Genomic DNA, 24,293 nt, shown 5'->3' with positions numbered 1-24,293 from the left:
CTGGCCTGACGTTTAGCACGAATCTCTTCACTAACTACTACTTCGCACTGATTATCCATTACGTAAGAAACCTACTCTCTGCAACAGTTCGGGTATATACCTATACAAAGACGTTAGTGCATAAATTCTTCTCAGTCGGTGACCCTTTCGATGTCAGATCGGACGAAAAACAAATTGGATCGGCGACAGACAATGTAAGAGTAACATTGCACTTCAGCATCCTGTCGCACTGGCTGCAGATTTCATTTTCAGGGGTAGTCTTGAGGGCGTAACGTCTTGTGCCCGTAGAATTTTGCTGTGCTACGTTGTCTCCCTTTACTTTTCCTAGAACAGTGCAGCAGTTGCGTAGGGACTTCAACAAGCAAGGGCAAATTGCGTTATATTGAGATTCACCTCATACATACAGATCCAAATAAGATGTTGTAGTCACCGTCCATTGCAATGCACCTTTCACATCTTTCGACAAGTTTGTTTTCCAGCACAAAAGAAAAAAGTATTGGGTTGTTGTCGAAGCCAGAAATGCACCGTCTCCTGCACCTCGACATCGCTGTGACGTCTTCGTCCCTGCAATGCGTCCCTAAGCGTGCCAAACACATGACAGTCGGATGAAGCGAGTCTGGACTGTAAGGGGGGTAACTGTTGCAGCAGCAGTGTGTGGTCGCACATTGTTATGGAGAAGGAGGGCGCCTCTGGGTAGGAGTCCGCGACAACGAATGCCAATTGCAGGCTCCAGTTTCTCTTCCAGCACGGCGCTGTACCGTGCGCTGTTGACTCTCTCCCCTTTCTCCTGACAGTGTTGTTCGAGAATTGGCCCAGGTTTCCCATGTGGTCTCTTCCCTTCACGTTTCCCGATTAAAATTTTGTATGCATATCTCATTTACCTCACGCATGTTACACTTCCCGCCCATATCCTTTTCCTAATAATGTAGCTCTATACAACTACAGATTTGAATATAATAAAAACACATACTTGTACATGTATACATTACATGCGTGTGAGACTATGCACATAGCACTGATAAGCGGTTATCAAACTTCCCTCCGCAATTATTCATGCTGGTGAAGTCATTCATGACTTATTCAGGAAATGTCGACTGTACACACAAGGGAAGTTGTGCATGTACGTAATTACAAACGGAAAAATGCTAAGCAACCGATTTATGAGCGGCGCCANCCATCGAATACCTAAAACTCTTGGGCAGATCTACAGAAAACCACTCTTTATTACAATTCTTATTAATGTTATCGCAATGTAAAACATCCGAATGTTTATGAACATTCAATTCGTTTTCTCCCGTTTCTTTTCTGTAAATACCAAATTAATTATTTTAAAATTTTAAATTACATAAATAATTAACTCTAGCTAACGTCATGGAGTATTTTATTTTCTCCCTTGGATTTTTAACGCGATGTTCAGTATCTTACACACAATCGAAAGGCAGGACGATAAATGTATGATGAACTTAAATAACTTAGGACTACTACAAGAATCCTTAGTCAAGATAGCCGGTGTTATGACCGAGATTCGAACCGGACACCTCCCGAATACAAGTCTCCAGCGCTTTCTCTAGACTGACCGTTTCCAGGGAATAGAATCCTTTTTGAGAAGCCATGTTCGAACAAGTGGCCCAGATAATGTTTACCGTGATCAGTACAGTCTGCCACTGGTACCTATGCTGAGTCACATGGCTCCAGTTCACTCTTCCATACCCTGCTTCCGAGCTATCCCAGTTCTCCCAAGTGGGTCCCTCTTGTCAGGTCTTCGGACCAGGGCCTTTCTTCTCTCCCTTGCATGCTACATGCTCCTACATCTGATGAAGAGTAGATCACAAATGATGAATGTCTTTATATAAGTCTCTCCAGTCTCGTGTCACTATTCTTTAAAATCCACATATTCTCCTGAGAATCCTGTCTGAAGCTCTTCTCTTAACATGAGGCACCAAGTTACACACTCGTATATATATATATATATATATAGCTCTATGTAAATTAATTTACTTACAGGCTGATTTTATGTTAGGTAGGGCCCAGACAAAACGTTATTCGGAAAACCTGGACTGAGATGCTTTGGGGGACAGAGGCGCAAATGGGAGTTTATGTTTGTTATCAAGATGGATCTTGAAAGCACAGGGAGACTCGGTTGGCTCGGCGCACCGTCCAACGGTGAGTTCTTGGAATGAAACTTCGAGTTCCATGAACGGCGGACAATATCTAGACCAGCTTCTCAAGAAGGACTATGTTCCGCGAAGTTGGATAGTTTTTAATTTTAAATATCGTACTCTATCGGACTTCCTGTCCCTTCCTCTGACGATGCGATTCGGACCACAAAATTATATTACGAAAATGGTCATAGACTATTGGAAGTATTACTGTAGAAACGAAGTGTTAAAGAAGCAGTGTGGAAGCATTTTTGGTCTTCTTTCTCTGAAATTTCGCCCACAGCGTTCACGGTTAAAGAGCTGAGACTCAGTTCATACAGTTTCAGCATTAGATAAAATTTGCCAGTTCTTACCCAACGCACATGATCGTAGTCAAATATTATTTTAAAATTTCTTTCTTTCGGTGCCTCTTTGTTGTCCTGTTTCATCCTCACTTCCTTATTTTCTTCCTTTTTTCTCTTCCTCGTTCCCTTACCCCTTCTTCAGTTCAAGATTTAAACTTCTGTTTATTGTCTTGTAGAGCTTCTCCTTCGCACGCAAGTTTTATGGACAAACTCGAAAATTGTACGCCAGAATAATACGAGTACTACATTTTCAGGGAGATTCCAGCGGTACGAGAAGATGGACACAGCAGATGTTGTCAGTAAACGCTGTCTTATACATTTCTAAATTATTATTATTTTGCTTTAAGCCCGAGGTTAATATACCAATAAGGCGAAGAACACTGGAATAGGGACGTAAGAATTTATTTATGGTTCATTGAGCGGCGGAGTCCGTTGCTCAGACAATGCAGGGTCCAATGATAGGATGATCGGTGAATAATGGATTGGAAAGCATTCGGAAGGCAGTGTTCATGGTCTGATTCGAAGTGCCATCGCTGCGTCTGCCCGGAGGGGCGGAAAAGTAAAACACGAAACACTTCAAACCAGGCAGACAGTATCCCCAGCCAAGATTCGAACCCATCGGCTCCTGTGGGACGCAGAGCAACATCAGTCTTCAAAAAGGGAACATGATCTGCGCACTCCAGGGATGAACTCCAGTGGCAGATCGCGCGGTAGCGGTTAGCGCTTCTGCTCAAGTTTCCCGGTTGAAATTCGGCACGGGAACCGGCTTCTTGTCCAGAGGTTTCCGTGCTTCTCCCGTTTCTCCCAAGACATAACTGTTTCGTCCCATGTGTTTCAGTCCATCCACCATAATCATATTACTGGACGTTGTTATAAATTGTTTAATGCATAAAGTTTGAAACTGTGTCCAAATATCTTTGAGGTTGCATCAGCATTAGAAAGCCACTAGATTTTGTTTTCGTCAAAATGTTGGAGCCAAAATCGCCATACTGGAGGGCCCGGTCAACATATAGCACTTTTCTTCCGTAAGGTTGTCTACTCACGGTCTGACGCACTCACAGAAATGCTTTACACAGACAGTGATTAAGTACAGCGCCCTGGGCGTCTGATGTGAGGTACACTCGACAAGTTAAATATTATGTGTTTAATTTATTTTTGTCTCTTATCGAGCATGACTTATCCCAAAGCGCATCCAATTATAAGAACAAATGTCGCACACTGACCTTTGGACTGTAAATGCAATAGCTTGAACCCATGTTGTGAAGGATCGAAGTCCAAAAGAACTGGTGAGTACAGCGAGAAAACACGGTTGAAGTAACCACTTTCGATATTAGTATGAAGTTACATCGATAAAATATTCGTGGGATGTAGAAGAGTCGGGATAGCGCATTCGGTATAGCGACTAGCTACGGGCTGGAAGACTGAGGGGTCGGAGTTCGAGTCCCTGTAGCGTAAGGAGTTTTCTCTTCTCCAAGTCGTCCAGACCGGCTCTGAGGTTCACCCAAGCTTCTATCCAATGGGTACCAGGGGCTCTTTTCCAGCGATAAAGCGGCCGGGTCGTGAAGCTGACCATTCATCTCCGGCTAGTGCCGAGGTCAAGAAAATGTGGATGTATACATCCACTCCCCCATACGCCTTCATGGCGTAGTGCTCATTAGTTAAGAATAGGGACCCTTACCTATTTATTTCCTGAGTACGGGATGGATTTCCTTGATGGCTTTCGAGTCGCCTGGACCGAAGCATTTACGGTGCACAAGATGGTTGACGTGCATATTTTTGCGTTTCGTATATGCAAGGGCTTTATAAAGAAGGTTTTCAAGTGCGCCCTACAGATATTTTCGCAAATAGCACTGACGGTCCGAAGTTACCAGACTAGGCATTAAAAAATCTAAAGCTATCCATGTAACAGGCCGTGGAGGGCCATTGGGTTGTGAGACGTCGAGACTCCCACATTGTCTAGAAAATCGGCTCACAGATGGCGGTGAGTTTGTCAGCATTAGGCGCCGGCCGCCCTTTACCCCCAAGAAGATTCCTGGTACTCATTTCTGCTAAAGGCTGAGTCGACCCCAGGACCATAGTGCGGCTGGAAGGATTAGGTCAATTGAAAAATCCAATATCCTCATCAGGATTTGAATCCGCTCCCTCCAGTGGAGTGCTCATGCGTTCTTTGCGATTTTGCACACGTAACTGACATTTAACGTTCTCTTCTGCAGTACTAATAGGCCTACTGTAGACACTACATACAGTTATACATTACATTTGCTTGTGCGTCGTTACATATTTACCGTACAGCAAAAACTTTTCAAATGAATTGCAATGAAATACGTAGACCTATTACGTACATGTCGCGGAACAATCTTCATATGGTGAGTAGTTTTTGAGAGAAGTGATAAATTTGATTTAAGCTTTATTGTACGTAAAGTATCGGTTGCACTGAACATACGAACCAGAATTAAATGAAGCGAATTTACTCAATGAGTAGTATGAACACGAAATTGAGGAAGAACACAGACTGGATACAGTATGCGGAGACATTTATGCCTAAAAAGAAGCGACAGGAGTCTGGGGAAAACTGCATGAGAGGTCTTACAGTAACACTGGAAGTCTACTCTACATCAATATTACTACAATGATAAATTCAACAATGATGAGATGGCGAGGCATGTAGCACGCTCGGGAGATGTGGGACGTGCATGCATATTTCTGGCAGCAAAACCTAAAGAGAAGAAACCACTTGGAAGAACCGGACTTTCATGGGAGGGCAATACTGAAGCATTTTTTAGAGAAACAGGGTGGGAGAGTGCGGACTGGATTCATCTGGCATTGAATATAGCGACAGGTTCTTGTGAAGACTGTAATGCATCTTCAAGTTCCACGTTAGCCTGAAACGTTTTCAACTAGCTAAGCTGCTGTTGGCTTCTCAAGAACTATTTCATTATGTATAGTTAATCATCCACTAGAAATTTACTTCTACTATTCAAAACAATGTCAATAATTAAAACTGAAGCTATATTATCTTAGAGATTTTGGTTTTCTGTAGGTCTGTTTGTACTCTGAACACACTCAGTACATAAACATTGTTGCAAGTAAAGCAGTCACAATTCGATACGTATTTTGGAACAAGCACAACCAACTGTCGCATAGTCCTGTATATACAAAGAGTTTTTCTTTTAATTCTGTTGTCCGGTTCACGACTCTGCGCTTCACAGCGACCGGTGCGCTGCTTGCCGCGAGGCGCATACGAGTTTATTGGATGAATCAGCATGCCAGACGGCCGATAACATTTGGAATGAAAGGAAGTAATTAACTTGTTAACCGCTTGACGGTATTGTGTTTCACGGCGAGAAGTGCGGTTCATGCATGAGAGTTTGTTTATGATTTGCCAACAGTAGGCAGCAATTCTCAGCTCCATTAGCCATTTGTTCTCAGTTACAGTTAGTGAGCAGTGTGGTGGATTATGGTGCGGTGCACTGTAGAGCAACGTGTTTTTCTGTATGACACCTGTGTGGAAAACAGATCTGCTAGAAAATGTCGGCGAAAATTCGATGTAAATTTCGTGATGGAGTTCCCAACTGCTTACTGAGAAGTTAGATGACATAGTGACCAGACTTGAACACACCTAGAAAATCACTGAAACATCTGGCCCAAGAGACTGGAGTGTCAAAGTCCAGTACAAGAAGGGCAACCCAATTGCTGAAGCTTAGATCCTATAGAACAGGAGTCTCCAAACTTTTCGAACCGCGGGCCACATTAGGTAATTCAGCACTTTCAACGGGCCGATGAGTTTTATTGAAAGCACAGAATATCTTAAACTAAATACAAAGTACGTGAGAATAAATTATCGTATATTAATGACAACAGACAGTAGCAGCAAATGCTCATACTTTCATCACAAATTATAATAAAACAGTTAATGTGAATGATGGAATTCTTTTTGCATTCTTAAAATCTGATTAAATTGAGGTTCAAATTTTGAAACGCTAATCACAAGTAGCGACTTTAAATGTGCATCGGATAAATTTGCCCTGTATTTCGACTTGATGTACTTCATCTGGGAAAAAGCTTGTTCACACAAATATGTCGTCCCAAAAAATGGAGATAACTTTACAAGCAGATTTCTTTAGATTTGGAAATTGCTCAGAGTTCAGAGATTATAAAATTCGATCAAATTTCCTTCCTTGTATTTGTCTTTAATATGATAATCTTCCTGAAGTTCAATAATTTCCATTTGAATTTGACTTGGGACATCTGCAGCATCACAGTCAAACGGGTTTTGAAACAACCTAATTTCCTGGGCACTGGAATTCAAATCATCAAATCGCTTCCGAAATTGTTCTTTCAAATCTGAAATGACTAAATTTGCAAACGAGGAAGGAAATTCAGCTTCACCCTTTTTATGCNNNCACTCGGTATCTGGTAAACGTGGTTCGTGATGGTTTTTCTCGTTAAGAAATATATTAATTATATAATTAATTAATTATAATTAATTATATTATATATATATTATATAAATATATTAAGTTGTAACTACTTCATTCGGAACATTGTTGGCCGTCAGCCTTTGTCTACAGTTCCGTTTGATATTGTTCTGGATAAAGCAATATGAAACGCTGAAATGAATCCTAGAGGAACCATTTTCATAGACCGGGATATGCATATGTTGTAGCGACCTGCAAGAACGACTGGACAGGTACTGGCACAACTGAAGAGCCAGGCATTAAAGGCGGGAATAGAACTGAATTAAACTAAGTACATGAGGGTTATAAGGAACTGCCCCAAACTTAGACGGGATTTTAATGTTGGCGGCCATGCTTCTAGGGGTCAGCATGTTAAAATAACTAGATACTTTGTTAAAAGGGAAAACTGAAATTACTAAAGATGTCGCGGTGAAAATCGCTGCAGGCAGTCGACGTTATTTCGGTTTACAACATTTTTAAAGCCTCGAACTCTAAGCAGAATATCAGAAATAAAATGTATAAAACAATATCAAAATCAGTTGTGACGCGTGCTCCAGTTCCGAAAGGAAGGTCAGTTACGTCAAATGTGCGGCTGATGAGAATTCGACGTCAAGGTATACACGTCAAATCGGCGTGCCTGAACGTTTCTAATTGGTTCATTCTATAACTTGGTAAAATCGGTCCAGATTTTGCTGAATTACGTTTATATTATTTACACAAATTAGTAAACACAATTCAGCCGTGCTGGTAATTTAACTGATGACCATCTCATTCCTTTAAAAACGAAATCTTCTAACTGAATTTTGGCAACTTCTCTCCCCCACTGTCACTCTGCTATAACACAGCAATGATCGGGTACTCAGACATGGTCACATCAAGTAATCTGCGAATTTAATTTTATAGCCCATCCCCTAAGTTCAAACAAAACTCTATATGGACCCACTTGAGAGCGGGCTGTTGAAATCAATGGATAGCTGAAAATCTTATTGCACGTAACATTTCTTACTGAGTTTCTGCATCCAGAGAAGGGCACTCCTTGATAAAAAGAGATATAAAATAAATACGAATACAACTCCAACTGGAATTACATAAACGAAAGAGTGAAACGTACAGAATACCAGGAAGATTAGTTCATTACTCAAATGAAGCGTGATTAGGCTTGTATTTGCAACAAGAGAACATCAAGGACCACGAGGCAGTCGATGCTGCAAACAAAGCTTCTGAAATGGACCTGTTTATCCCAGGCCTGCTCACACGAGTGCTATAAAACAATAAATACGAAAATGTTTTTCTAGGATGGCAGCTCACTTTCAATTATTTACAGCATGTTTCGTACGATGGACAGCTTTAAGAAAATTAGCTGTCATGTAATGACTAAGTAGGTCGGTGATTATTTCTAGGAGCAACATGTCTCCATGAACCTGGCTGAAAATGACTCAGATCATTTGAGTCATTCTCTTGCTTGCATCCGGGGTGTTAGTAATGCTGTGCTGCATTATATCCTCTTCTTCTTTGTTATCATTTCCGCAAATTAAGCTCACTTCGGCTCCGCTTATGATTATTAAGTTTACTTTTCAACATTTTTAAATACAAGGTGAAAACTCTATGCCTACTCCAGTGGAGAACAATTTTCAAATATGTTCTTTGCGAATTTTCATACATCATTAGGCTTAACGTTCATTCATTGAAGATATAAATAAATCTATTACTTCAGAGCTAATTATTACACAGATATTACACTGCAGAGGAGATTATGAAATTATTGTATTTCGTTAAAAACTAATCACATGGAAACTGATTCAAATGAAAGATGTAAACCTTAATTAGGTCAGTATATATCAAGTTCCTTCTCGGTTGCACTAAAATGATAGGAACTCAAATTAAATACGCCGGAGAATATTCGGTGTGCACCTTTAATACCAAACCAGCATGCCTACCAAAGAGGTAAATCTACCGGAAGCGCACTACAGAATGTGGTAACACGCATAGAAAGTGCGATTGAACACAAGGATATTGCCTTAGGAGCATTCCTTGACATAGAGGGAGCTTTCGATAGAACCTCATTTGATGTAATCAAACAGGCTGCTGGAAGGCATGGCATAGAGCCTGCAATATGTAGGTGGATCAATGCTATGCTAGAAAGCAGAACCATAGCTGCTACATTATCAGGAGAAACCGGTGGGGCGTCCGCGTCTACGGGGTGTCCGCAGGGGGCGTACTTTCGCGTCTGCTGTGGGGCCTCGTTGTTGACGATCTCCAGTGGGGACTTAATGAAGATGGGTGTTATACAGTAGGACATGCTGATGACACTGCAATCCTCATAAACGGAAAATTCATTTCGACCTATCAGAGCGTCTTAAAAAAGCTCTGTACATGGTCCAACGATGGGGTGAAATAACAAGTCTTTCCATCAATCCCAATAAGACGGTAATTATACCGTTTACTAGGAAGAGAAATATAAAGGACCTTTAGGAACCGACACTCTTCAGTAAGACAATCCAGCTCTCCAGCGATGTCAAGTACCTTCGTCTAGAATTAGACAAGGGACTGACATGGAAAAAGCAGCTGGACAAAGTCATTAACAAAGCCTATAAGGCTTTTTGGACATGCAGAACCATGTTTGGTAAAACTTGGGGACTGCAGCCGCACGTTGTACATTGGATATATACTGCGGTTGTAAGACCCATAATTACTTATGGTGCCAGAGTTTGGTGACCCAGAGTTAAACTCAAGACAAGCAAGGCAGAACTTAGCAAATTGCAAAGGTTGGCTTGCTTAGGTATCATAGGAGCAATTCTAACATCTCCAACAGCTGCACTGGAGATACTTCTTGGACTCCCTCCACTGCATCTACAGTTGGAGGCAGAGGGCAGAGGCCAGAGGCCAGGGCAGGAATCTACCGTCTCCAGTGCAGTGATCAATGGATACCTAGATCCGATGGTTTCGGCCATGCATACATAACTCAGGACATGAAAAAGAATCCATATTACAAATGGGGTCTGACAAAATGATACTGAGACATGTATATGAAAAACCCTTCACGGTAGGATTTCCTGACAGGAGTGAATGGGAAGACGGGTTTCGGCCAGATAGAAAAGGGGGACTGATCTGGTATACAGATGGTTCCAAGATAAATAAGGGCACTGGAGCTGGTGTGTTCTCCTATGGCACAAGGCGGAAACTTAGTTTCAGCCTTGGGCAGTACACGACAGTATTCCAGGCAGAAGTATATGCCATTAAGGCATGTATTATGGAGAATTTAGATAGGAACTATAGAAATAGGAACATCTACATTCTATCTGACAGTCAAGCTGCACTTAAAGCGCTTGACAAACACCAGATCAACACAAAATTGGTCTGGGTTTGCCACCAAACCCTCATGGAACTGGCCAAACATAACAGGGTACAACTGATATGGGTGCTGGGGCATGAGGGTATTGCTGGAAACGAAACAGCAGGCCAATTAGCTAAGATTGGAGACTGGACAAACATGCAACACAAGAAATACTGTGGATCCTTAACTGGACTCAGACAAGCAAAGGGACTCATACGAGGACCTTCTACTAAGAGGACGAAGGAATTGTTAAAGTTAAACAGGAACGAACTACGATGGGTGGTAGGACTACTTACAGGACACTGTCACCTCAAAGGACACCTGTTCAAACTGGGGCTAAGTGATAGTCCCACTTGTGAGAGGTGTCAAGAAGAAAACGAAACAGCCACACACATCCTGTGCAAATGTGAGGCCTTAGCTTATTTAAGATTACGTCACTTGGGTCAATATCTTATGGAACTAAGTGACTATTCTGACGCCCCCACGTACAAGATCTTGCGCTTCATTGGAAGCGCGGGACTGCTGAGGGGATCATCAATAAAGGAGAAACACAATAGACCACTATAGGTCACGGTGCAAGGGCCAAAAAGCCTACCCCTTATACATTCATTCATTCAATACAAAACTAATAGAAATTCGTTTTGTAGTTTCAGAAATAACACGTGTGAACGGAGAGACGAACAGATTTGACCTCTTATTTATGTCCATGCTGTGCAAGGAACTCGCAAAATTGTGTAAACTATTCTTTTCATCGCATTCTTGAATGTTCTTATTCTCTCCTTCCTTTTGCTTGATATAGGATCAGGAATTATCTGTTCTTCCTAAATGCACCCTCTTAGTGATATTCTCTTATACTTAGAATTCATCGGTATATCAGCACTGCCCCATTTCGGTTCAAATGCCAGTAGCAGGATCCAGCTGCTACACAGAAAACGCATCTCTGTTCCTTCTATTCTGATTTGCGGGCTTGTTGTCGAAGGCCACTCTTCTCTTCATGTACTGAATACTCACGTGTGTGCGTGCCCCCTTTTCAACTATCGAATATACTAACCAATTTTCATGAAATCTGGTACAAAGGTTATGCCACTGGAGACCACTCCAGCCTCAGTCAGCATGTAATAGTTCTCCAATAGTGTTATTAATTTATTTCAATTAAGGCTTTAAAAAATGTAACAGCTTGCGTCCCGTTGCGTACCTCCAGAAACTAAAACTCACTCATCAGTTCTGTAACTTATTTTGATCAACCAATTCTATCTAACACATTTGGGTCCTAAAACTTAATTTGGATACTCATGTCTTGCCGGTATAACTGATTCATACGAGTAGATGGATTGGTTTATACATGACTCGATTCCACTGGTTAATCGGGACGAACAGCAGATCAAACAATTCAAGTCAACATTTAAACTGAACATACGACTACATATTGGAGTGTCATTTCCTCTACTGCAGACGCCATGCTCAATGCCAGTGACTAGGGTCAAAGAGCGCCATTAGCATATCCGGATGTCAGTTGTAGCAGCGCACATACATGACATCAATATCCTGGCCAAAGATTCTAGATGCACGGACTGATCACTGGGAAATCGCTAGCTACAGAGCTCCATCGTAACACCATGAACAGGAAAGACGGTTTCTTCGTGAGGTCAAGGCGGCCTGAAGGAATGCAAGGTCTTTTAAAGTATAAGTCCTGATTTTCGTTTACTCTGTAGGTGGCCTTGAAAATGGCTCTTTTTCCTTGGATCTATAGAGGGGCACTTTCTCTTTCCTCTCTTCTTAATTTTCCTTCTGTGCATATACTGGTGCAGCTTCTTCCTCCGGTCCTGAGAAGCTGCCCGTTTTAGGGCCTATGCCCCCCCCAAACAAAACCTTTTTTCCGTACATGAAAATACAAGCATTGTTGGTCTTCCTTGTCTGTGTAGGTGCACTTTTAGGGCATACAATTCGCATTTGTCCATGCTTTGTCCTCCTTTTCCTATCCAGGCTCTGATTGGTCACCTATCTTTCATGATTTGTTTAGCCCCTCCTCATTTTTACCTTGATGATGGAGGCAATATTCCTCCGAAACATTTGTACCCACTCACCAGAGTTCTGGGTGTCATAACCAAGAAGATCACAAAGTGATCCTTCACAAACGCGAAAGCTCAAATATTAACAGAATAAGACTATGACCAACAGACACATATTACAACTTGTAGATGGAATATAACAGGGATGGCCAACTTTCTTTGGGTGACAAGCAAATAGGAACAGCTTATAATTTAAAGCAGACTGCACTCATTTACCAGAAATTACCTTTAAACTCAAACAGCTGCATGCAGATAGTTTTGCACTTTGTGTTCGTATGTCAAGACATATTCCAGCACACTGTTTAGGACATTACATCTCACAAAAATGCCTAATGAATAATATGTCAATATATGAACCACTTAACAATCACAGTGCACGAACAGAATTCAAACATTCAGGAAGCCTCAACACTGGACAGAAGTTCAGTACATAGAAATCAGCATATACTTAGCAATCATCAGGGACAATTATGAAATTACTGTATTTAAGAAATTTTTCAAGCATCTAGAAATTCGTCAGTGGGCGTCAAGGTGCCCACTGGAATGCAGTTACTGGTCCTTGTAGTGTATCATTCAACCTAACAGAAAACAAGCATAACACATACTTTGGGTCAGATAGGCAAATGAGTTTGAGTGATAACTGTAGAACCATGAAAAATCCGGTATCTCCATAGACTATAATCACTCTTAGCAAGTTTGTATATAACACTTGTTTGCATGTTAAAATTTCGAACTTGGTGAAGGCTGCTATGCCTTATAATCTATACCAATGGAAAATATGCAAAATATGATCTGGCCAATCTGCAGAAATACATGCATTGAAGGAAACTAGGTAATGAAAGTGTTCATCCTGGAACTTACGGTTGAACTAGTGAAGAGTTCACTTGCTGATATGATGATACTGTACAAGTATCTGCAGTATTCCGATTTATTTTCAGCAGACACGGAGCTGCAGATGGCAGGAAACTCGACCCTCCATGCCAGTCTACAGGCAGGCTCGGGTACCATCAGCCAGCAATGTGCTATATGTGGTGACCGTGCTACTGGCAAGCACTATGGTGCAGCTTCTTGTGATGGTTGCAAGGGCTTCTTCAGGAGGTCAGTCCGCAAGAATCATCTGTACACATGCCGGTAAGCAGAACACAAATCTGCATTTATTTCTAATGATTTCATCAGTTATAAAAAGAAGTGTTTAGCCAAAATGAGAAAACCAGCGACCTCCCAAATACACAGCAACAATGCTAGCCACTGAACTTCAGTATTTGGTAACACATATTAACTAAAAGAGGGCAGGTGTTATGAAATTGTATTTTATTACAGAAACATTATGTTTCAGTACTTAAACTGCAGAGTATACAAGTCACAATTATTTACAATACAAAGATTTGTGTTTTCAGGTTCAGCAGAAGCTGTATTGTAGATAAGGACAAAAGGAATCAGTGTCGGTACTGTAGATTACGCAAATGCTTCAAGGCTGGAATGAAGAAAGAAGGTAAGACATGTAGACGCTCATAGCTGTCTTGAGAAGTTCATTTAAAGGACATAAGAATACAGAATTTTAATAACAAGTTTTTTCTTCTTATTCTGCCATCCATGGATTAGGTTCAAGTCTGTCTTATTTCATAGCGATCTTTTCAGTAGTATCCTTATACATGTATTTCTATATCCCTTTGATTTGTAATTAACTACACCTTTTGGGAGTCTGTTATTGTCCATTCCCTTCAGGAGGGTTAACCATTTTTCTCTGGCAGCATGCACTTGTCTAATTATGCGATAAATATTTGGCGTCTTCTGTCTTCATTTTAATTTTAATATGATCGATCCCTTGCCATTTCCTAAAAGTTAAGTTTTGCTCTTTGACTTTGTCTTCTTGTCCATTTTGCCAGAATTGTATTCATGAAGAAATTAACAGAAAATTACATTAAATGAATTCTTGTTACTACTTAGTGCAGAATCTTTTATCTTCTCATCTGCTATTTAAAATATAAAGATTCAAATATTCAAAACTATAATTTTACATGCTGTTTTGTATGGGCATGAAATCTTGTCTAGCATTAAGTGATGAACATCAACTAATAGGGTGCAGAATATTTGGACCAAAGAAAGGAGTAACAGAATGGAGAAAACTGCATGACGAGGAATGTTTTAATTTGTACTCTTAAGCAAATGTTATTAGGAAGATCAAATTAAGATGGATGATATGAGTAGATTCTAAAGGGTTCTGACGATGGTGGATGACACACAGAATTACTGGGGTTTTGGACTTTTTCCATTGTCCGGAATTCTAGGTAATAGAGGACATTACATTTTGGAAACTGGATCTGTTTCTGCCTTCAGGTGAGAAAGGAAGGCACCTACTCAGTTTCTAAGGGGCCCAACTGAGTAGGTATTTTCCTTTCTCACCTGAAGATGGAAACAGATCCAGTTTCCAAAACGTCATGGCCTCTGTTACCTAGAATTCCCAATGATGGAAAAAGTCCAAAAATCGAGTAATTCTGTATGGATGATATGGCTGAGCATGTAGCACACATGGAAGATGTGAGATACATGTATGCATAGAAGACTGGTGGAAAACCTGCAATAAAAAAAAAGACTTGGAGAACCTAGGCATAGTTGGGAGGGCAGAACTGGATTTGCTTGGCTCAGGATAGAGACCAGTGGGCTGTTATGAATGTAGTAAATGAACCTTTTGCTTCCACACAAGGAGGTGAATTTCTTGACAACTGATACCCCCCCCCCAAAAAAAATAAACGAGCGTTTCAATACACTTTTGTAATAAACTGTTATTTGATGTTTTTTTATGAATACTATTGAGGGGTATAGCTCAGTCAGTAAAGTGACTGGTTAGTGACTAGGCAAACTTGGATTCTTAGCAGGGTTATGAATTCCTTCACAGCCATGTTCAGATTAGCATCCTAGCCTCCTCTTCAAAGGGTACTGGATACTCTTTCCTCAGGAGTGAATTATCTAATAAATACACCATAAATGGCCTATTGTATTGGCGGCAGATGATAAATGAAAGAAATGAGAAATTAAGTGTTGACTTAAAGAATAAGTTGTCACAGAATTTGATCTATCTTGATAGATTACTATGTTACTTTCAGCGGTACAAAATGAGCGAGATCGTATCAGTTCCCGGAGGACTAGCTATGAGGAACAGGCTTCAGGAAATGGACTGTCATGTGCATCCTTGCTAAATGCAGAGATGCTTTCACGTCAAGTTGGAGCAGCACTTGAGGTATGTAAAATGAAGTCTTGACAAATAAATCTGGAGGTAAACCTGGACATCAGTGCATAAGGACACATGTATTACTGCTGTGAGAGAAAGCCCTTGAATTTTAATATTAGGATGGTTCACCGTTTACTTGGACTCTAATATTTTGTTATAAAAAGAACATATATGCCAGGACCACCGGACTCTCATTCCTTTTCAAGATATTCTCCTTTTACACTAACAAATTTTGCATTGTCCTGGAAAGTTTGTCGGCATAGCCAGTTCAGGACCCTCCAGTTGGGACTCACATCAGTTATGTGTGGTGTGACACTGCAGCTGTGTGAATGGGGCAGGTGTCATCATGTGACATGCCACGTGCACTACGAATGGTCTGAATAGGAATTAAAAAAGTGAGAAAAAATCTTTTGTCACCAATTAATTTCATACAGGACCTATCCAATTTTTCAGAGAATATTCACATTCATGGAGAGGTTAGTACAGAGCGTGCAGTATTTTCTTACACACCATTACCATAAATCCTTGCAAAAATCATGCTTTATAGCGTTAAAATTTACATTTGGAAAGAAAATCAGCAATCTATATGTGTGTATCTCCAGGGTCTACTTCTTGCTTATAAATAATTATAATTTAAATTTGGAAGGCCTTACATGGGCAGAGTAATGTTATTTGCAAATTTTAACACCAGTCTGAGAAATGGAATACAAGTTCTTGTAGCACAAGAATGAATATAAATATACAGACAATTTCCCTCTGTTACAGATGACCTCACCAGAAAGTGACTACAACTTATCAAACAAACAGATAGCCAACATCAACGATGTCTGTGACTCAATGAAACAGCAATTATTGATTCTTGTAGAGTGGGCCAAATACATCCCGGCTTTCATAGAACTGCCGCTGGATGATCAGGTACTCAGAACTTTAAAATTTTAACCATGTATGTACACAGAGAAAAACTGATGGCTTTGGTACTTCTCAACCGGTGACATTTGTAATTGAAAGGTTGATGATGTGTGAGATTATCCCAAACCCAGGTAAAATTAAAATACATACTCCTGGGTGTCCAAAAAATCAGAACAGGTGTTGATATAGAATTTGGTCACCCCCTCTGGCAGGGTCAAAGGAGGAGGTATTTAGATTTCGGTCTGTTAATAATATTGTAATTGCTCCAGCTAGAACTGGTAATGATAGTAGAAGAAGTAAAGCTGTAATTGCTACTGCTCATACAAATAGTGGGATTCGGTCTCGTCTCATGTTTATGGGCTTTATATTGATTGTTGATGAAATGAAGTTTACTGCTCCTAAAATGGAAGAAACAACAGTAAGATGTAATGAGAAGATGGCAAGATCTACTGATGCTCCAGCTTGTGCCATTCTGCTTGCTAAGGGTGGATATACCGTCCATCCCGTACCTGCTCCTCTTTCTACCATACTCTGGTCAATAGTGTCAATGGTGGGGGTAGTAATCAAAATCTCATGTTATTTATTCGTGGAAAGGCCATATCTGGGGCCCCAAGTACTAAAGGTACCAGTCAGTTCCTGAATCCTCCAATTATAATTGGTATTACCATGAAGATGATTACGAAGGCATGGGCTGTTACGATTACATTATAAATTTGGTCATATCCAGTTAGTGATGCAGGTTGACCTAGTTTGGCCCGAATTAGTATTCTTAGGGACGTTCCGACCATTCCTGATCATGATCCAAAGATGAAGTATAAAGTTCCAGTATCCTTATGATTGGTTCAGAAATATCATAGATTTACAAAGAGTAGAGTGGCTGAGGTTTCATAAGTGATACACTTGTGGTAATGATCCATAGTCAACAGATCCAATTACCAACCCAAACCCTGTCTATAGTCACTCAGAATCATACATATCAGATCACTGACGAGTATGTCATTATTGTTTCTGCTATTAAAAGTTGTAATGGATAATTAGGTAGAAATAAATCACAACCCTGATTATATCATGGCACATGTGAACCAGTTTTACATCACTTAACATAATGAAAGCAGCTGATTATTCCTCCCAGCCTATTCAAGGCTCAAATTATGTATATTGGCAAAGTGAAATTAATTACTTAATTATGCATTATGCCATGAAGACATCAAATAATTTTCACTGTGCTACTGCTATCAGGTGGCCTTGTTACGAGCTCATGCTGGAGAACATCTCCTGCTTGGGTTGGCACGTCGTTCCATGCACCTCAAAGATGTTTTGCTGCTCGGAAACAACTGTATCATTGGCCGGCACTGTCCAGGTAAATGTTCTGTTAACCATCTTTACTCTTCAACGATAGTACGAGTACATTACTTTTTTTGACAAAAATAATGTGTATCCGGTGTCTAGGCTCTTTATAAAGATAAATGAGGAATGCATGACTGTGCATCCACTCTCTCTCATATAAATTTTAATTTTCTGTCACATGATACCTAACTCAGAAGTGATAAATACAAGAATTTAATGAATACACAAGTAAGTTAAATTCTTTGCTCTTTAGCCCAGTGAAGTAACAGATCAGAGGTAAAGCACCAACATAGGCCTATTATACACATAAACAGTGCACACTGCAGAGGCTACAGTAAATTAGTATGAAACATGTAGAATGATGATTTGCAGAGGAAACTGAAGCACTTGGAGAAAAACATCTCCCAGTAACAACTCTGATCACAACAAACATCCAACAGGTATCCTGGGATTGAATCCAAGCCTCTGTGGTTATAAGCCAGCATCCAACTGCCTATCACATTTCATTATCCTAACAGTACAAATGACCTGTGTGAATCACACAGTTCCTCACTCTGCACCATACTGCCTCCTTAGTCAAAAATATTTTCCTGAGCACTTCGTAGTTGTAATTTACACTCTTATGTTGTTGTCCACCTACATCCACCACCTAAAAACACATTCATATTATACAGCTACATGTTGTGGCAACCAAGCTGCCATCATCAAACCATCCTCAGTAGAGATAGATAAGTAAGTAAAGGTATCCCTGTAACAGGCCATGGAGGCCCATAGGGTTGTGAGATGTTGAGGTTCCCACACTTTCTAGACAACTGGCTCATAGATGGCGGTAAGGTTGTCAGCCTTACGTGCCGGCCGCCCTTTACCCCCAAGAACATTCAAAGAATATTCCTGGTACTCATTTCTGTAAGAGGCTGAGTCACCCCAGGGCCATAGTGCAGCTGGAATGATTAGGTAAACTAAAACAGTACAGATAGATATTGATTGATATGAGATGTATGTATGTATATACCCAACAACTGACAACTTAGTCTAAACTGTACTTCTTTTTAAAGAGTGATTCAGCCATTTTTACATATGACAATAAAATATATAGCCATTACTTACATAGCATATTGTTCTAAAATCCATTTTACAGGCATTAAGGCATTATAAAGACATAAATATGGGTCTCATAGTGGGGAAAGCTTTGTAACACCAAGGGGTTGAGAGGATAACATTAATATGCAGTTTAGAGAAATAAGTTGAGGGCAAGAGATGAACGGTACTGACTCATGACTGTGTCCAAAGGCAGGATTTGATATAGATGGTGCTGAACCTTCTGATTCTAAAAGTAGAGGGTCCGTCGGTCAAATTCAGGATGAATATTTTTATTAGTTATTAATTAGGGGTACAAATCCTTTCTGTCATCAGCATGTTGAGATCTGAAAAGCAAAAGAGAGATTTAATGTCTAAATTTAATTAGAGTGGAGAAGATCAACGAATATCAGAAAAATTATGTGTAACTAGTAAAACTAACCCACTCTGCAAATTAATTATTAGTTTTCTCTTGCAGCATTTGTTTGATTTATTTTAATTAGGTATGTGGTTTAGACTTTTATATTGAAAAGAAGAATTTCTTTCACATGATCGGAATAGGGGTACTGTCTGTGTTAGTTTTCCTGAGCCCTGTACTCTCTAGCACTGCTATGGCGTGGCAGGTATTCACCTAGAGCTCTGTATTCTCTGTACAGACATCAACAAAGCATGTTTTCTTTTGGGCTGTAGAACAGAGCAGCACATACACCATCCTCCCAGACACCACTTCTCTCCCCAAAAGCCTGAGCATGAGCTCAAGAAAACTGGTGCAGACAGTGTTTTTACTAAAAATTTTTGTATCAATTCTTGGTTTCAGTGGAGTTTTATTTTGTGTTTGATTTCATATTATGAAAGTTCCATTACAGTCTTGGTAACACAAAACTTTAAAAAGTTACCAAGATGTGTTCTACAAAACAGTAATAACCTTTAATTTTACTATTTTACAACATTTGTATGTGCTTTACACAAGAATTATAACAACTATGAATGTTGGCTTGATGTTCCCATGTCTAATTTCTTAAATAAGAGAAGATACAAACATTGCAGATTCTGGGGTGTCACCAGACTTAGACATCAGTCGTGTAGGGACCCGGGTCATGGATGAGCTAGTCAAACCAATGACAGAAGTGCAGATAGATGACACAGAGTTTGCCTGTTTGAAGGCCATTGTTTTCTTTGATCCAAGTAAGTAACAGGAACTGCAGGAGCAGTTTCAAATGCATGTACACTTACAAGAGCATACAATTGACATATGTTTATTTACTATTGAATTTCATTTTGTCTGGAATCTGGGTCATTTTGTTAACATTGCATTGTCAGGCATTTAAATACAGGTTTAAATTTTCTGCACCAAACAGCTGTGGTTACACAACAATTTTCAATTTAAGAAAAGCAAATGCTTGTATTATCTTGATTATTAAAAGCCTGAACCAAAATCTGAATTCCATATTTTCTGACACTGTTTTACTGTTGATAATGGAATTACATATTTGATTTTCTAATTCCTTACCACGCAATAAAGTTTTCTCACTGAAGGTCCTTATTAATTTAAAACATAATATTACTATTTAATTAATCTACACACTAGTTTTTATTTTTACAAATTGCATTTATCTTGTTCTTTTAGCCCTTCATCCTCTTCATTTACCTGTGTGTCTTGTCATACCATGTCCTCATCAACATCTTTTTTTGTGATCTTTCACAATCCTAGTCACACATTTATTTGTGCTGTGCCCTTATTTTCATGTGACCAAAATTCTATTGGTGCTACACATGTGTGATTATATTATAAAATGAAGATCTACACACATTTGCATTATTATACACATACACAAGTATCCAATTTTCTATAACAGATATGGGAAGGACCTTCATAATTTAAAGCCTTCAACTAATATTGTAGTGTCAGGTATCAAACCCTGGCCATCCAGCATGTAGTCAGCTCAACACATCATGATTCACTAATTTTATATATTGTAGCTATGCAACTTTTATCATCTTGTTGAAATTAGCATAAGACTGGCACTGTGCTTTCCATTAAGGAATGAAAATTTGTCATATTTAACTTTCAGATGCAAAAGGATTAAGTGATTCAAACAGAATTAAGAGTCTGCGCTATCAGATCCAAATTAATTTGGAAGATTACATCAGTGATCGACAGTATGACTCAAGAGGTCGATTTGGAGAAATTCTCCTCACTCTACCTGCATTGCAGTCCATTACATGGCAGATGATTGAACAGATCCAGTTTGCCAAGTTGTTTGGTGTGGCACGCATTGATAGTCTGTTACAGGAAATGCTACTGGGTGGTAAGTTTAAAGTTATGTATTTTTATAGAAGGTCATGAATTGCCTCGGATAAAATTATTTCTCCACTCCACTCTTGTAAATTATATGGGTCTTTATTTATTTGTTTTTTTCCATAGAATTTTGTCTGATTTTGAAACCTGTAGACTGTTCCTCCAGAAAATTATGTAATTTGGAGTTTTCTTCTTTGGAATCCACTGTTCTGCAGTTTTCAGTGTAGTTTGATATGTCATATATTTGATCTCATTAACTGGATATATCTGCTGTGAATTCTTAACTCCCTGTAAGAGATTTGAGGAAATTAGGTTAACTTCTGTGATATGATGTCATGTCGTTTGGTAGATAAGTACCCACTGCCTCCATCTTAATGAGGATCTTCAATCTGGAAGACAAAGGCAGTTGGTTCATCCAAAATATTGGAACCTACCTACCAAACTACATGGCCTCACATCCTAGAAGACAATAGGCTTAGTTTTCAATTTCTGCTTCTAGCTAACCCGGTTTCCATTTTATAGCCACATGTATATTTTGATATAAAATTTGTTTTGCTCTCTTATTCATTGGCAATTTTGATAAGTCACATCAGATCCAGTGCTGTTATTTTATAGAAATATTAACAGTAGTATAATGTTATTAAGCCACTTACATACCATTACCACATTTGATATGCTTATCATAACCACCATAATTCATCAACCGCAGGATCAGTAATCTTAAGATACAGTATTCTTCATCCTTTTCTTTTTCTATCCCCCTTGGCACTACAGCCCCAGTGGGCCTAGGCCTACCCCTATGAACTTCTCCATTCACTTTGGTTTTTCTAGATCTTACACATTCGGTAGGACTCCTTGGGCGGGTGATCAGCTCGTCGCAAGGCCTCTACCTGTACACAAACACAGAAAAAGGCACACACACAAACTAAACATTCATGCCCTGAGTGGGATTCGAATCCATGATCCTGGTTTCCAAGTGAGCAAAGACAGTACATGCCTTAAACTGCTTGGCTAAGTAATGTCTCTTTATACATGCATCCACTCTTTCCTTCGGCCTCTATATATAGTTGTGTTCCCTGTGGTCTCCATCTACCATCATTATCTTGAGGCTCTCTGTGTACTTCTACTTCTCTCCTTACATGACATATGTCAATACCACATATCCTTAATTTCTCCAATTTGTCTTGAACAGTTTCAACTTTCAGATCTGACTATGTCCTTGTTTCCTATTATATCCTTTAATTTCTTAATATTCAGTAGCAACTTCACCTGGACAGCTGATCTCCTTGCCTCTCCCTTAGCAGTCCATTTCCATGTTCCTGTTCATGTGTAAAAACAGACAAAAGTATGTTCTGTATTATATTATTCTAATCATTACTGATATTTCCCAATTCTGAACAATTCTCTATCAGTCTGAGATTTTCTAGCTCTACAGATTCTGTCTGTAGTTGATTACTGATTTTTCTGTTTCTTCAAACTGTACTACCAATGTGAGGAAACTTCATTTTATTCCAACAGTTATTATTACATTTATTATATTTTGCTAGTCTCCACCTTCCTTGTTAATGCTCATAACAATATTCAGTGTCTCTAAATGCATTCATAGGAGCCACAGCAGATGGTAACCTTCAGCAGAACAACACATCAACTACTGCAGGCAGTTATCAAGGTAGTTCTGGAGGGTCACCAGGGAGCCCATTAACCCCTCCAGGCTCAGCCCAGTGCAACAGTCCACCACAACATATGCAACACAGCAATGGGCACCTTGGCAGCCCACCAATGAGCAATGGGACCACACCCGGCCAACCACCTGTGGTAATTCTCCGTAGTGACATGCACTTACCTGAACAAGAGCATCCTTTTAGGATTGCCTTTAAACAAGAACCCAGCATGGAACCTGAATCCACATATTAAACAGAACAAAACAGTGCCATCGCAATCGAACCTTGTTTCTTAATTTTCAGAATTGCACAAAGTAAATCAAAGATATATGTCTGGCTGGTGCTGTCACACAGATTTCATACAGAACTCAAAAATGTACCAAAAATCTAATTGGAAGTCAGCTTTATTATTTTAACATTATCCTTGTCGTGCCTTCACAAGTTAAGCAACTTCACATCCGTACCAGCCTGAAAATCCCCTCCTTTTGGGTTTGAACAATAGTCATCTTCTTCTTCTTCATCACCGCCACCACCACCATGCTGTCAGGTCCATGGCCTGTGGGTTTCATGCCACATCTCCAATGCTATTCCTAAACTTGTCTTCTCCCCAGGCTTGCGTGCTATAATCCATTTTCATATTCTGTTGTTTTCCAGTTAGTCTGGCGATTTTGTATAAATCTGATGATTAGCTGAATATGTAATCCTTCTAAATTGTCATTTTGTTTCATGTGCTAACACAGATCTTGTCAAAGCTTGAAAATATTAAGCCTAGCATGTTTTTTACTCATAAATGTTTGTATAGCCCTGATTTATTTATTGCTTCAATCACTAGTAAAAATTTTAGTATTACTGATGCACGTCATAAAAAAAGTACGAAAATTTTTATTCCAAAAATATGTTAAACCATCATGTTTCTCATTTTACAACCAAATAGATCTATTCAAACATACACACAAATTTACATTTAGAGTTGGAGATATTTATCAAATTTCATGTTCATGCCTGCAGCAGCACACAGGTTTTAAAATTTTAAAATAGTTGTCATCTAATTTTGCCTTATTAAGGAAAATAGGCTTATTAAAACCTTGTACTAAAATTATATAACATTTCAGAGCACTATGTTGTATAGCTGCCAGTGCTTGAAGCCATAAAGTTTGAATCACTATTTTAATATTTCTCTAAGAGTCACTCAGTTCAAAGCAGATGGAGAAGCAACATGAACAAAAATGCTAAAGGCAAAATAAGTCACTCTGTACACTGAACACCCATGAAATAAAACCATCAGAAGGTCAAAGGTCAGCAAAATACTGCAAATGAAGAACTGTCTTGCTTAATTTTCATTTCATGCATCCTGCTGTGTTACAATATACAACATCTGTATTATATCCGTCACAACACAACTAATATC

The 24,293-nt window shown here is 39.5% G+C and overlaps 1 protein-coding gene across 10 annotated transcripts in view; it reads left to right on the top strand.

The window, feature by feature from the left end:
* Nucleotides 1-24,293, top strand: part of LOC111873860 (hepatocyte nuclear factor 4-gamma) — a 156,697-nt gene that overhangs the window by 118,352 nt on the left and 14,052 nt on the right. For 5 of the 10 annotated variants that reach the window (XM_033755232.1, XM_033755238.1, XM_033755233.1 and 2 more), the window contains exons 2-9: nucleotides 13,302-13,494; nucleotides 13,761-13,855; nucleotides 15,468-15,601; nucleotides 16,358-16,507; nucleotides 17,741-17,861; nucleotides 19,973-20,110; nucleotides 20,998-21,234; nucleotides 22,831-23,039. In XM_033755232.1, the coding sequence (XP_033611123.1) occupies nucleotides 13,302-13,494; nucleotides 13,761-13,855; nucleotides 15,468-15,601; nucleotides 16,358-16,507; nucleotides 17,741-17,861; nucleotides 19,973-20,110; nucleotides 20,998-21,234; nucleotides 22,831-23,039 (1,277 nt within the window). The remainder of the gene's footprint in view (nucleotides 1-13,301; nucleotides 13,495-13,760; nucleotides 13,856-15,467; nucleotides 15,602-16,357; nucleotides 16,508-17,740; nucleotides 17,862-19,972; nucleotides 20,111-20,997; nucleotides 21,235-22,830; nucleotides 23,040-24,293) is intronic. The other 5 variants (XM_023868897.2, XM_033755237.1, XM_033755239.1 and 2 more) reach the window with 2 other exon arrangements.

Source organism: Cryptotermes secundus, unplaced genomic scaffold (assembly GCF_002891405.2).
Source record: "Cryptotermes secundus unplaced genomic scaffold, Csec_1.0 scaffold414, whole genome shotgun sequence".
NCBI lineage: Eukaryota > Metazoa > Arthropoda > Insecta > Blattodea > Kalotermitidae > Cryptotermes > Cryptotermes secundus.
The sequence above is the reverse complement of the archived record's forward strand: the minus strand, read 5'-3'. Positions and strand labels throughout refer to the sequence as shown.